Source organism: Acanthisitta chloris, unplaced genomic scaffold (assembly GCF_000695815.1).
Source record: "Acanthisitta chloris isolate BGI_N310 unplaced genomic scaffold, ASM69581v1 scaffold26778, whole genome shotgun sequence".
Classification (NCBI taxonomy): Eukaryota; Metazoa; Chordata; class Aves; order Passeriformes; family Acanthisittidae; genus Acanthisitta; species Acanthisitta chloris.
Window position 1 is genome coordinate 1 of NW_008685789.1, and position 14,973 is coordinate 14,973.

At 48.5% G+C, this 14,973-nt stretch overlaps 1 protein-coding gene across 1 annotated transcript; it reads right to left on the minus strand.

Moving 5' to 3' along the window:
• Positions 1-3,725: 3,725 nt before the first annotated feature.
• Positions 3,726-10,985, minus strand: TCEB3 (transcription elongation factor B (SIII), polypeptide 3 (110kDa, elongin A); the record flags this gene model as incomplete). Its single annotated transcript, XM_009079893.1, has 10 exons — positions 3,726-3,977; positions 4,507-4,658; positions 4,945-5,056; positions 5,533-5,713; positions 5,978-6,075; positions 6,482-6,637; positions 6,958-7,072; positions 8,243-9,434; positions 10,229-10,347; positions 10,929-10,985. Coding segments are annotated over 10 exons (2,244 nt in total), but the record flags the coding sequence as incomplete, so codon positions are not given.
• Between the last annotated feature and the right edge of the window lie 3,988 nt (positions 10,986-14,973).

Here is a 14,973-nt window from a genome sequence, read left to right on the forward strand (position 1 = left end):
GACAGCCCCGGAACGCCCAGAGACCGGCAGGACACGCCTGTCACCTCCTAGACATGCCCATCATATGACAGAACATGCCCATCAACTCTTAGACACGTCCATCAATCGACAGACCACACCTATCATCTCTCCGACACGTCCATCACAAGACAGGCCATGCCCATCACATCTTAGACACGTCCATCAATAGACAGACCATGCCCATCTCTCTTAAACATGCCAGTCATCTGACATGCCATGCCCATCACCTCTTAGGCACACCCATCAATAGACAGACCATGCCCATCACATCTTAGACACGTCCATCAATCAACAGACCATACCCATCACCTCTTTGACATGCCAGTCATCTGACAGGCCATGCCCATCACCACTTAGAAACACCCATCAATAGACAGACCATGCCCATCTCTCTTAGAGAGAGATCAGGCATTGGAATGTGCTGCCCAGGGAGGTGGTGGATTCACCATCCCTGGAGGTTTGCAAGGTGAGACTGGATGTGGCACTTAGTGCCATGGTCTAGTTGGACTTGATGATCTTGGAGGTCTTTTCCAACCCTGTTGATTCTATACGATTCTATGAATTCCAGGCCCGGAGGAGCTGAGAGCTGGTTAGCACATCCTGGTACAGAAAATCCTGCTGTGATACACTGTGTGAAACAGAGCAACTGCTCATACTACATTGGTCAAAGATATGGGATAGGTGACACCTGTGACCACCACCACCCCCTGAAATCCTGGAGAAAGCATGAAGGTTCCATCCTTCATCTATACCCACCCTCACTTCACATGGAAATTAGGAATAGCCATCCACGGATACCCAGAATTTGACTGTATAAAGGTGGTACCCCCAGACAAACAACTGGACACCCCCAACACCAGAAGAACAAACTGGAACCCACACCAGAGAGAAGTCCAGGGTGAAGAAGGACCTAGAACCTTCTCTTCTCCAGGCTGAACAGCCCCAGCCTCTCTCCTGGGGATGGAACTCAGCCCAATCTCTGTGGGTACAGTAAAGCTGCTTTCCAGGAAAGGCTCCAGGAGTTCAACCTGGAGGTTCCAGCCAGGAAAGGAACGGGAGCAGCACTGGGATACCCTCTGAGCATCCACAGAGACTGAGTTTGCTCACAGTGTGTTTAACACCCATTGTCAGAGACAGGAAAGCACAAGCAGCCACAGTCCAGTGTTTGGCTTTTATTGAGACTTGATTCTCCTCTTTTCATATAACTTATCTAATTAAAATATTCATCTTAGTTACCACAAAAAAAAAGGAACATAGAAAATTGTATATACACAATTCGGGACTGAAAAACAAATGCAAGTCCAAGTCACTCCCTTTCTGCCCCACTGCTCATCCCACCAGGATGGGGTGGGGAAGGGGGAAGAGGCAGCTCTGCTCCATTCCTTCCTGGTTGGTGTAGCACACAACAACTGCACAAGTGTCACACCCTGAGCCCCAGACTTTGCTTAGTGTGTCCCTCAGGGACATTAACTCTCTGCTCCCACCTCTTCCCAGGGGTGGCTTTAGTGTCTGAGCAAAGGGAAGGGAAGGGTGAGGGGTTGGCATGGCCCCAGCACCAGTGGGATGCACAGAGTCACTCCAGACACAGCCTCACCCCCCAAAGCTGAAACACAGACACAGCTGGCAAAGCCTGGAGCAAAGGGGCTGCCTGGAGAGGGAAGGAGCATCACCCCAAACCAGCAATGCTTTGGGCAGTACCCACAGCTGAGCATGGAGCTGTGATATGAATTAATTGGCAGTTTAGCAGTGCCCAAAATTGTTCTCAGGCATCGCCCAGACCCTTTGTTCAATGCTCCACAGGGTCTGAGCATGATACCAGACTCTGCTTCCCTCCCCTCTGCCCCTACCCCGAGCACAGAGGAGAAATAAACGGTAGCACAACGGTCAGCAGAAGAGGATATATTGTTATCTAATTAAAAATACAGCAAAATTAAATACAGCAAAAAAAAAAAAAAAAAGCAGGAGGGAGGAGCAATTATTTTACAGCACAACACACACTGAAATGCTGCACAGTAACATTAAAGCATTTGGGACTGTAACAAACTTACAGCACATGAGAGTCTGAGAACATCTTTCCACGTACTTCAAACTAAGGAAAGAACAGACCAAATAAACAGGACACAGAATGGTTTTAAAGAAAGAGATTTTTTTAAAGAGAGGGGGGAAAAAAAGAAAAGAAGAAAGAAACAAATAACCCAACAGAAACCAGAAGCAAACAGGAATTTTTCTAGAGCCCTCCAGGGAGGACCTTCACAGCAAAGGTTTCCCCCGGTCAGTGCACACAGACAACTCTACTGGTTTGGGATTTGGCAGTCATGGAAAACCAGCAGCAGAGCTTCTCAAGAGCTGCCAACAACAACAGCAGCCACTACCAGCATCTTTTCCACCCAGACAGCAAAGTCCTAGGGCAACAAATATGGCTTGGAACAGGAGAATCCCTCCTCTCTCCGCTCCCTCACAGAGAGGTCTGGGTGTCACCACCCCATCCTCTGCTTGCACCACCCCTGGGGAGCTCACTCTGAGGCAGACACAACCTACAGGCAGGAACATTCCCAACAAGGCTCCACATTTCTCAGCCAGCACTGGCTCTGTGCTGTGAGCTCACCTGCATCACGCTCTCAGGCTCTGCCCTTCCCTGTGCTCCAGGACACTTCCTCACACTCCCACCAGCCCTGACTCCAACTGTGCCACATCACACTCCTCTCCCTTCCCGAGCTGCAGCTCCTCAGACACCAAGCACAACTGAACCTTCTGACCTCCTGCTTGGAAGGACACACATGATAAAATAACCACATTCCGTTACTCACTTCCCTCCAACTTCATTCAAGTGGTTTCAGGTTCCAAGACTAAAATCCTTGGATTTTTTTTTCCAATGAGGGAAAACATACAAGGAAAAGACAGGATTTAGGCACCAGCTTCCAGACTGGAAATAAATCCTTTCCAATTCCACACAGAAAACAAGATAAAAGTCTTCCTTCTTTCTACTAAAACAGGCAAATTGATGCCTTCACTGATATTTAAAAACTGTTTGCAATTGCAAAGTTCCCTCCAGATAAAAAATTAAAACCTGACTTGATGCACAGTAAAACTTCTCCCCAAATCCCTTGTAGTTCTATTCCCAGTAGCCAGCAGAAGACAACAGCAGCAGAGGAAACACCTCCAAAGGCTCTGGGCATCCCTGCACGACCACATAAGCATCTGCACAGGATCTACAGCGACAGCAGAGAGAAGGTCGAGAGCTCAGATTTTATTAACACACATGAGCAGGGAGAGAAGCCTCAGGACTTGATGCACTTGCCAAAGGACTGACAAGCAGGTGGGCCACTGATCCTACCTGTCCCAGAGTCTCCAGGTGAGACTTTGGGCCCAGCAGGGACCAGATCACGAGGAAAGACTCCTCCTGTGACACCCATTGTCCATTCAGATGGATTCCAGCTCAAGTCCCAGAGGCTGACCCATGATCTGGATTGGGAAGGGAGAGACTACTGGGAGCAACATAAATAATACAGCAGGATAGAGGGGTAAAATATTAATTAAAACCATTTTATAATTTATTAAGAGGTTAAATAGTAAATAAGTCTCTGGATCTTCCACTCTCAGCAGGTGCCAAGACTTCACATTGTATTGTGTCGGGAGATTCCGGACATCCTTCTTTTGAGGGATGTCAAAGCCAGAAAGAGGATGCTGAGGGCAGGGGGAACAGAGGGGGCTTGACACTGAGAAAGGGACCAGAATAAAAGATAAAATACTGTGCCGTCATCTTGTGCAGATTGAAGCTTCTCCCAGCAGCTGCAGCCTCCAAGGAGTTCCATGAAAAGGGCTGTTTGGGTACCTTCTCCCCCTTCAGTGCCAACTCCTCCCCAAGAGAGAAAGTCCCAGATCTGCACTGCAAACTTATCTCCGAGAGAATCTGTTTTTGAAAGCTTTGATAGTCTTTGCCATCATGGGTGCAATTTCTGCAATAGAGAAAGAAGAAAAAACAACAAATCAAGCCAAAAACCCACACAGGTAATCTGCAGTGACAGGCTAAGCACAGAGCAATCCAAAGCTGCAGCCCTGGCAAAGCAGAGGCAAGGCACACACGAGTGTGTGCTCTCTGATCATGGCCCATCCTATTTTTCAGGCCACAGCACTGCAAGAGCACAGATCCCTGGTTAAACCCTCCCTGCTTCCTTCCCAAGAGACATGTATTACAATTTCCTTGTTCCAAACTGCTGTGGACAGACACAGCAGGAGGGCAAAGGCAGTTCTGCCTCACTGGTACCATTAGGACAGGCTCAAACATTCAGCTCTGAGCAGGTAAGTGAATCAGATGTTTCCCTGTGCAAGAAGTTTGAATAGACTTTATCACCCTCTCCTTAGGGAGAGGAGAGAGGCCAATATCAACCCTCCTGCCCAGCCTGGAATTCTCCTATGGTAGAAGCAGCTGTTGGTGAAGGAGGAGCTCAGAGACCACCACAAGGATGTTCTGCAGGTTATACTTACTCTTCACTGGGGGTTTCCTGGGGTCGTAGGAGGAGAAGGTGCTACCTGAAGATGGGACAGAGTGGGCACTGCTGGTGCTGGGCCCATCGTAGGACTGTTCGTCGCTCGTTCGAGTGTGGCTTTTGCTAGAGGTGTACAGGACTGGTTTGATTCTGAAACAGAGGTGGGATAGGCAGCTCAGTAAAGGATACACTGTGGTTTGGTGCAATTCTTCAGACACAAGCTATGTTTGTTAACAGCAGCATGGCTGATACCACATGGAGCCAGCAGTGACCAGGATCTCTGTTACTTCCCAGCCACAAAGAAGCTCTTACAGTCACAAGTTTCACTGCAAAAGGAGCTCCCAGATACACAGAATCCTTTCTTGGCAGGGTGCAGAGCTTGAGGGGGAAGCTGGCAGGAGGCCTTGAGTGGCAAATGCTGCTGAGAAACACTCACTTGGTCTTCTCTGGCAGAAGAGGTCCTCCAGTTCCAAACTTCTCTTGTCTCCTCCGTACGTCCCGAGGAGGTTTTGCTGCAGAGTTCACAAATGCCATTTTGGCCACTCTACCTGTAAGAGGCCAGAGGGAAACATCACTTAGATCCAGCTCACTAAAAAGTTGGTTCCTCACTGCTTGTCTTCAAGTTCATCCACCTCTCCCCAGTCCATCCACTCCAAAGCTCTGATGAATCTCCTACCCAGGGTCTGAACCTCTTGCAGCCACAACACAGGCTGCGAGAAATCAGACTGATCAGCTCAGCACTTCTCATTATGTTCACCAGAAGAGCAGAAATGCTTCCCCCCACCCTGGTTTCCTTCAATCCAAGCATGGAAAAGCCACTGTGGAAAAGGAGGTGCCCCTGCAGCCCGGCACACTCCTGCTGTAAAATATTGCTCTGTCTAGTTTGCATCATCAACACTACGGATGAAACCAAGAGCCTGTTAAACCATAAAGCAAAGGCCACCAAACAAGCAGTGAGCCAAACAACAACTAAACTGGACTAGCTTTAAGGCAATCATGAGAAAACCCCTTCAGTCAGCCCCACCTTTGGGTTTGTTGGCATGAGCTGAGCCGATGTTCCGTGCCAACATCAGCAGCCTCTGCTCCCGCGCGTCGTGGAGCCTCAGGTACATCTCCCGCCACGACTCAAACTCTTCTGGCTTCTCATTCTTGAAGTCTCTGAGGCAATGATTGTGCCACAGCTGATCTGTATCCTCAATGAGCACCTGAAGCAAACCCACAGGTAAGTTGGGATCCCTCCTGACACCTCCACTCAATCCCTTTTCCCTCAGCACCAGTTAGCACCAGTGTCCCTGGAATTTCGCAGAGGGAAAGATGGTTTGGGGGGCAGAGGCAAAGCCAGGAACTCAGGGCTGGCAAAACCCACTTCTTGTTATAAAAATGCTTTGTTCTTTACTATTCTGCTATTGCAGATGAGGACAGAACGTGACTCCTGTATCTCACATCCCTTCCCAGGCCGAGGCACTCACATGGTTACATTCCTCGATACGGTACAGCTGCTCTGGAGTGCATCTCTCCAACACTGGCTCCAGCACGGAGAAAGGGACACCACCAACTTCATAGATTGCTAGAGAGAACCAAGATGCACAGAGGATTATTTAGCCTGCCAAGGAAAGGGCTTGACACCTTGAAATGCAGTGAAAAAAACCCTGCAGCGCTGCATGACAGGAACAGTATGAGGGGAAGGAGAGAGGAACGTGAGGCACAACATCTCCAGGTTAAGAAGTGCCTGTGCAGGCTCTGTTTGACACCCTCTCCAGTGCTGCAGCAGTGAAGACACTCTAGGTGCTGATCTCTGCAGCACCTCCCCTTGAAGGCACTCTAGGTGCTGATCTCTGCAGCACCTGAGCTTTCAGTGGGATCTGTCCCACATTATTTAGCCCCATGACAAGGATTCACACCAACGAGGCACCAAGATTTTGGTACACCTGCACAGGAACATGACTTTGAGACAGCTGAGCAAAGGTACTTACAGTCAATGTTGTTACTGAGGACCCTGATACACTGCTGGTACAGAGACATCATCTTTGGGAGATAGGCAGTCTTGGAGCCTGAGTACACCTGCATCTTGGAGTTTAACCGCCGGCCCGTGAAACCTGCCTCGCTCTCCTCCACGGGTGAGGACACTGCTGTGAGGGGAAAGACTTGGAGTAAGAATGGAACAGAAAAATGAGGGGCTCATCCTGATGAGCAGCACAGGAGACACCAACTGGAGTCACCCAGAAGCAACCTAAAGGGCAAAGTCTTTTCCATGAGACCTGAAATCTAGTTTGAGTCCTAAACTCAAGCCCCAAAGAAGGGTCAGCAAAGGATTTCTTTTTCTGCTGGATCATGTGGGAAAGCAGCTGCTTCCTTCTGAAACTTTGGAAGACTTGAACCCAGCCAGCATCCACTCCCACTCCCTCCCACAAACTGGCTCATTCCAAACCTATTTCCCTGCCCAACATACCTTTCCTTTTTGTCTGGGAGCAGGTGATGGACTCAATGGAGGGCAGAGGGCGATAATTGGCCTGGATAGGGGGCAGAGGGATGTCTGGTAACGTTGGGACCACATCTAAAATTATCTGGAAGGAGAGGACATGCAGGTAAGCCAAGAACACAGGAGAATGTGACATCCTGCCAGAGTACAAACAGCACTGAACTGCATTTTTTTGCATATTCTGAACAAAACACTCAATGCTGATCAGTCTGTGCCAGGAAACAGCCTCAGGGGGTGAATCTGTCTAGGCTGTCAACGTGGAGAAGCCAAAATTTGGGATCTGAATCACTCAGCATCCTCCAGTAAGAGCCATCCACGTTTTTAACCTACTTGGGTCAGTGCTGAGACCTCTGGCAAGAACTAAAGTGATACTGACAATGTATAAAGCTAGAGGAAAAAACAGAAGACAACGTTGGCAGAAACATCTCCTTGATCTCAAACACTCATTTCTCCATTCTGCCTCTTCTCCTGCAGAACCTCTGCAGTGGTGGAGGAAGGAGGAACCACAAACTGAGGGGAACTGAAAACTTTGATACAAAACACTGACTAGAATGAATGGCAAACAGGATTTAAACTGCTGATGACACTATAAAAACCACTTTAGGAAGAGCCAAGTGTGCCCAAGTTGAATAAAAAGATGAGCCAGTAAAGGTTTTACATGTTAGTCCCTATTTATACACCAAAGCCTGGCACCCCTGTGCCAGATTCACCCATGTGCCAATGAATCTGTACAGAAATATTGCTCATTTTCCAAGCTTTTACAAAAGGAGGTTTGTCTTCTGGAACAAACTGCCTTGTAACAACAGTTCTCCCATTTCTGGACACCAACAGATTAACCTAACAAAACTGTAGTACCAATAGAGGTTCAAAAGGTTCATTTTAGAGCACAAATTCTTGAGAGGAGACACAGAAGAACCTTCCTCAGAGGAGATGCACTGCACACTGGGCTGGATTCTAAGCTGCCTCACATCACATTAGGTCCTAGGTTGGACTTGATGATCTCAGAGGTCTTTTCCAACCTGACTGATTCTATCATCTGCAGATCCTCTCCTGCTTAACAAGTGCATCCCATCCCATACTATTCCACACAAATATTTAGCTTTCTCTTAGCTTTCCCCTTTTACTCTCCCCATTTTTGAATAAACATAGAATAATAACCACAAAAAACACCCACTTTCTTTCTTCCCCTCCCACTTTTCCCGAGAGCAGCTGATCCCACCTTCCTTGCTCACTGCCAGATCCTGCAAAACCTTACCCTCTTTGGTTTGGGAGGCTCTGCTGGTTTCTTCTCTGCCTTCTTCTCACTTGTTCGTTTGTGGCTTGGGCTCTTCTGACTGGAGCTCGAGCTGTTGGTAGTGGCTTTGGATCCATTCTGTTTGCTGTGCCCTCGCTCCTTCTCCCCAGCTGAAGGTTTCACCACCTTCTTTTTCTTTTTCTGGGGTTGGTCATAACTGAGATAGGACTCAAAGGACATTGTAGGCTGTTCAAATTCATCCTCTGCTTCCCCCTCCCCAGAATTGGAAGAAAACCCCACTGATTTCTTGTCCACTTCAGAGATTTTGCGCTTCCCCTCTGAGGATTTTAAGCTCCCAGAAATGCCCTTTTCTTTGATCCTGTTTGATGAGTCACCCTCAGCTTTCCGTTTCCCTGAGCTGGAGCTCTCCAGGCTCAGCTTGGACTTCTCCAATTTGCTTTTCTCAGAGTCCCTATGTTTCTGCTTCTTGTGGTTGTCCAAAGGCTCTTCCAAGCGCGGCAGCTTCTCCTTCCTGGAGGTGCTGCTCTCTCGGTTCTTCTCCTTTTTGGTGCCATCTGATGTCCTCTGCTTCTCCTTGCTGGATGCTGCCACGGGGGATTCTCTGAGCTGCTCTTTAAAAGAGGCCTTGTGCAATCTCTCTGGGCTGAAGGCAGAAGTCCTGTCCTCCCCTCTGCCATCCAGTCTCTGCTTCTTGTGAGAAGACTTGTGCTCTTTGCTTCGACTCACATTCCCTTTGTCACAGAACTCCCCAGAGTTCCTCTCACGGCCTCCCCCAACCTTCTCCTGGAAGCTGTGGCCTTTGCTGCCTTTCCGAGGGAATACTGTGGGTTCTTCCTGCTCCTCAGAGGCATAAGGGTCTGTGTCCATATCCTGAGGGCTCTCACTGGGCCCAGGTGACACAGCTTGTCCACAGTCCGAGTACTCCTGATCTGAAGAGAGCACTGGGGAAGATCTGCCCCAACCCTTCCCCTGGTGGCTGCTGTAGCCATAAGTCTCATGGGCTCTCTCAGGCCTGGGATACCTTTTGGATTTCTTTTCCCTATGATCTGGGCTATAGGACTGGCTGCAAGATGGCTGGAAGGGCTCTGAGTACTCCTGGTCAGGCTCCTCATCCTCTCTGAGGGAGGACTCCTGATGCCTTTTGCTGGAGCTGCTCCTCTCGTAGTCACGGTCTTCAGAGTCCAGGTTATTCCTGAAGGGAGAAGAAAACCAAATAGCTAGATTCAAACATCCCAATAGGAATGAAAAGAGCCATTCCCTAGGGACCATGTGGACTGGAGCATCTCTTAGAGAAGACTAAGGTTGGTTCAGGAAGTTTTATTGCAAAAAAATCCCACAAACTCCGGCACAGCAATATTCAGGGATTTAAAAACTAGGGCAAGAATTGATTAAGCACTTTTGTTAGGACTAGATGTGTACAGAACCTTCTCCATGCTTATACCCTCCTGGCTGTGAGGTGCCTGTGGGAAATGTCCCCCAGTTCAGGACACCAATCACTTAAATTTCCCATGAACAACTGGGTCTTTATCACCCAAATCAGTTTGATCTCCTCGAGGGTTCCATACAGCTTTGTTACTGCATTAACTTTCAGTTTCCACAGGATTTTGGCTCATAAAAAGCCTTTTCACAAACCAAGCCACTTCCTTTGCTTGGGCCTAGAACTTCCTGTCTTCAGCATCATAAAACAGGAATCAAGCAGATTGCATCTCTTGCTTTACTAAGGGCACCTTTTATTTTGGCATCTCCTGCTAATCTCTTCATCAAACTGCAGATTCTTGAGAACTGGCCTCTAGTTCCACACAAAACTGCAGCTGTCAGCAGCCTCAGCTCCACAGCCAGCAAAGGCAGGAAGTTTATGCCAAAACCAGGCAAACCCCTCAAGGCAGAGTTAGCATATTTGTGTTACGAGGTTATTTTGCTAGACTTTCACTTTGTTTCCTTGGCCAGAGAGGTTTATAACCTTCCCCAAACCTCAGGGCCACTCACCTGTCTGTCTCTTGGGCCACTGGCACCAGCTTCTTCCACCTGGCCACGAGGTCCTTGGCAAAGTCTCCCACCAGCTCGTGTTTCCGAAGGCTGTTCACAGTCTTCCCAACACCTGTCTCCTGCAAGAGAGAGCCAAGGCATGAACTCACCTTAGCAAAACAGGTGCTCTTCCCTCTGCTAGGCTTCCTACAGAGCCAAGGAAGTGCTGTGAGAAATAAACTTCCTTGACCCGACGGCAAAGATATCACATTTCCTGTGTTTTCACCTCACAATATACAATCTACTGCATGTAAATCAATGACTTAACCCTCCTCCAACAGTAACCGTATTAATGAACCACATTAGTATTCACTGTGGCAGCTGGTAAATTTGAAGGCAGAAGCCAGTAGCAATTCTGAGGATTATCACTTCCTAATTTCATGCTGATTTGTCACCACTGAACTGTTTCAACCCGTTCAGGGGTTAAGTTTTGTGGATGACAAACTGTCCTCCAAGGCTTCCCACCTGCTCTGACACACTCCTTCCCTGTGCCTGGCACCTCCAGAACCTCACCACAGTCACACCCCTGACACCAGGCTGCAGCAGGTGGCCAAGGCAGCACACCCTGTTCCAGGGAAAGCAGCATTTCTGTGGAAAACACTGATCCTGTGACTCGACAGACACTGTGGAAGTAAAGTGTGAGAGATTTCACAGCTCTTACCACGAGAATGTCAACTGTGATGGGCAACTCAGACAGCCTCTTCAGACTTTTCAGCAGCTGTGGAGACAAGAGGAAAAGTGTTCAGCCTTGTCACATGGAAACACAGAGAGATTAGGAAGGAAGAAAATGCTGCAGAGCTTGTCAGGAAGATCCAAGTGGCAGACAGCTGCTGTCTCACTCCAAAACAAGCTCCTGAGAAGCTGAACACGAGGGCCAACTGTAAAGAAATTATTGTCTCTTTGCCTACAAGAGCCTTGCAATGCACTCAGACATTAGTGTTTCCTTCACACGGGGCTGCAGCTCAAATCTGGCTCAAAGCATCAGGAACAGCCACACACAGCAAGAGGGAGAAAGGACTGGGAAGCTTGTGACTCTCAGAACATGGTGCTGGAATTGCAGCCCTTGGCAAGAAGGTTGGGAACAAACCAAAACCAAAAGGGACAGGAGATTTCTAGATGCTCCTCAGTGTGGAACGCATGTCTCCTCTGCCAACCCTTCACTGGGTCAGTGCTGCTGACAGTCTCACTCCTCCCAGGTGCTAAAAAGGTATCTGATCTCTTCCACATCCACTCCCTCTTGCCCCACTCATTTCTCTTCCCTTCACCACACACCAGTGAAGTGTTTTCCTCCACACACACCACACAAGACCCTGCCAGGAAGAACAGTCACTCTGTGGGCCAGGGAAGGACAAGGAGCTTGACATGAGGAAATGGCCTCAAGCTGTGCCAGGGGAGGTTCAGGTTGGACATCAGGAAGAATTTCTTCATGGAAAATGCTGCCAAGCATTGGAAGGGGCTGGAAGCATTGGAAAGTGGAGTCACCATCCCTGGAGGTGTCCAAGAAACAACTGGACATGGCATTCAGTGCTCTGGTCTAGTTGACAAGGTGGTGATGGGTCACAGGTTGGACTCAGTCTTGGAGGTCTTTTCCAACCCTAATGATGCTGTGATTCTAGATGAAGGGGATGTTCTTGTACCTCTGCCAGCCAGGTGGTTTGGGACATGGCTTCACTGATGTGTCTCCTGCCTCTGTAGCTACAGTAGATGGTGGCACACATCTGACAGCACTGTTGCCCCTCACATTATTTCCCACAGCTCAGCTATAGCCACAGTCCAGCCTCATCAGCATTCCCATTATTATAGCCCCTATACAGCCCAGGCTTTGCTCAGCACTCCTATGCTATATGCCATACAAAGGGCTGCCCCTGATCCAGAAGATCTTCTCTTTAAAGCACTGTGCTCGTGCTCAAATCAGCACTGTCAGCCTAAGCTGACATGTCCCATCACCCCCACGTCCACCCTGCAAGGATCAGAGAGGTTTAGAAGTTTCCTTCCTTCTGAAGAAAATAAGGTCTCTTAACCTATTTGAAGAGTGCTGTTGCTTTCAGAGAGGAAACACGGAGAGAAGGGTCCACCTGGCTCCAGCAGAACCACAGTTTCTCCTCACTAGAAACCACTCCATTCTATTTAGGACTTAGTAACCGTGACTGAAGGTTTCAGTTTTCTTGTTTTAGAAGAGTGAAACACTGATACCAAGAGTAACTCCTGTTGCCTTGCCAGCACTGCAGCTGGACAAGTGCATTGGCAACCCAAGCCATCAAACCAGAGAGAGCAGAGACACATTCCACCTCTGCTGCCTTCCTCAGCAAGGCCTGCACAGGCCACGGGTCAGGATCCCTCCAGGAAGGCCCAGAACCTTCTGGCATTGATAATAAAAGAGTTTGGACCAGTGTGTGCAGAGGTAGGAGGCAGGAAGGAAAGGGAAGAAGGTTGGATTTTGTACTAGATAGGAAAAAAACAGGACAATGTTAATACAATAGTGTCTCTGTCAGCTAATTAACTTCCTAGACAGGTTGTTGCAGAGCTTACAAAATCCCACCGTGACAGTAAGAACCAAAGGAGAACTTGTTCTGGCATCCTTAAAACCTCCCAATTCTTTTCTAGCTACACTCCACTGTAGCATCTCCCACAGCTCTTCTTGCTCTTTAGCTGTTTGCTGCCTTCAGGGCTGAATTCCAAGAAGAAAAGTGCTGTTCTCAATGGGTTCATCCCTGGATTTTGTGTGGTGGGAGACCAGGGACCCACACATTTGATCCAAACACATCTCACCGGGAGTTGGGTTGTTCCACACCCACTGCAGTCAACACCTGCAATCCCTGTGGGCCACAGGTCCTTGGGCATGAGAGGCACCAAGTGAGACAACTCCAAACCAGAGAGGCTTAAGAACTTGTACTGATCTGTATTTCCTATGGAGCACTGAAGCAGGCTCAAATGGACATCAGGAAGAATTCTGGACATCAGGAGGAATTTCTTCATGCAAAGTGCTGTCAGGCATTGGAATGTGCTGCCCAGGGAGGTGGTGGAGTCACCATCCCTGGAGGTGTCCAATCCAAGAAACGACGTGGCACTCAGTGCTCTGGTCTAGTCGACAAAGTGCTGTGAAGTCATAGGTTGGACTTGATGATCCTGTAGGTCTTTTCCAACACAATTGATTCTGTAATTCTAAATCTGGCAGCTCATCTAAGAAATAACTGAGATCCTACAAGTCCTGTGAGGAAAAGGCAACCAGGTAGAAGACAGAAAGCACAAGGCTCATTTCTTGGGAGACACCAGACGAAACACACACAATCAAAGTGCTGTGAAGTCATAGGTTGGACTTGATGATCCTGTAGGTCTTTTCCAACACAATTGATTCTGTAATTCTAAATCTGGCAGCTCATCTAAGAAATAACTGAGATCCTACAAGTCCTGTGAGGAAAAGGCAACCAGGTAGAAGACAGAAAGCACAAGGCTCATTTCTTGGGAGACACCAGACGAAACACACACAATGAAGCTCTTTAAAACACCCCAGTGCAGGACAGTTTCAGTGCATCAGCCACAGGACACAGCCCACAAAAACTTCCCTCAGTTCCAGCTCCAATCAAGCTTTGCTGAACATGGGTGGATTGTTTTCTTATTGTACAAGAAGTCAGCCAGAGCCTTATGACACTGAGCACACATCAATATCAAATTACTACAGCACAGCCTGGCTGCTTCCTCTCCTGAAGATGTTCATGTTTTCCTCCTCTTTCTTCCCTCCGTCCTGCAGCAGAGTTTGTACCTTGAAAAGAAAAGGCTATTTCCAAATCACTACAGCCCTGTCCAAACTTTTACTCACACTGTTCTGTGCCAGAAGCACAATTTGCACCCAAAACCAACACTAAGACTTTACACCTTTCAGCAAGGCAATGAGTCTTTCACATTCAAAGAATGAGGCAAGAGGAGTAATTCTCACTGGGAATGGTGTGTGGGAGCACTCAGGGATGCCATGGAAGTGTGCTGCTGAAGGGGGTAAACCTTCTGGCAGAGGAAAGTCCTCAGAAGATCCATCAAGACCATGCAATGGCAACTAAATTTAAGCTTAAAAACACTAATGCTTCAAGGATATAGTTGGAAAGGTGTCAGAAATAAAGAGTACAGGAGCTTTGTGCTCCCACAGAACCTCTCTGCTGGAGAAAAGGTTCTCAAGCCATGACCCTGCTAGTAACAGCTCTCCCACCTCTGCCTGCCCTTGCAAAACTGCACAGGATCAACAGAGTAAGAAATGACTTCGCACCACGAGGTCACTGGAGAAAGAGTCAGGCAGAGCAAACAATGCCCCAAGACCTGCAGTGCCCCAGAAACACACACAAGCCGTTCTTGCCCCAAGCTGGCACAAGGGTCAGGAGACAGGAGCACTCATTCTCTGTGTATGGTGTGCTGGGTCAACGTCTGAAGTCTTGCCTTGCTTACCACACCACGGAGCTCAGATCCTCTGAAACTGCCTCCTGGGCATTCCCTCAGCTCCATTTGGGGCTCCACCAGCTAAACCTTGCTCTGGTCCAGGCTGGGAGGGTGAGAAGAGTAACCAGATCCCTTCCAGTGCTTCACCCCCAGCTAGGCTGGAGCTGGGGATAGGAGCTCTCATTTCAAAGGGTCAGCAACTGGAGCATCCACTCTCCTTCCTGAGCAGTGGGAAATCTTGGACAGCAAGTCCTGCAGGTGTTTGGCTCAGTGAAACAGACTCA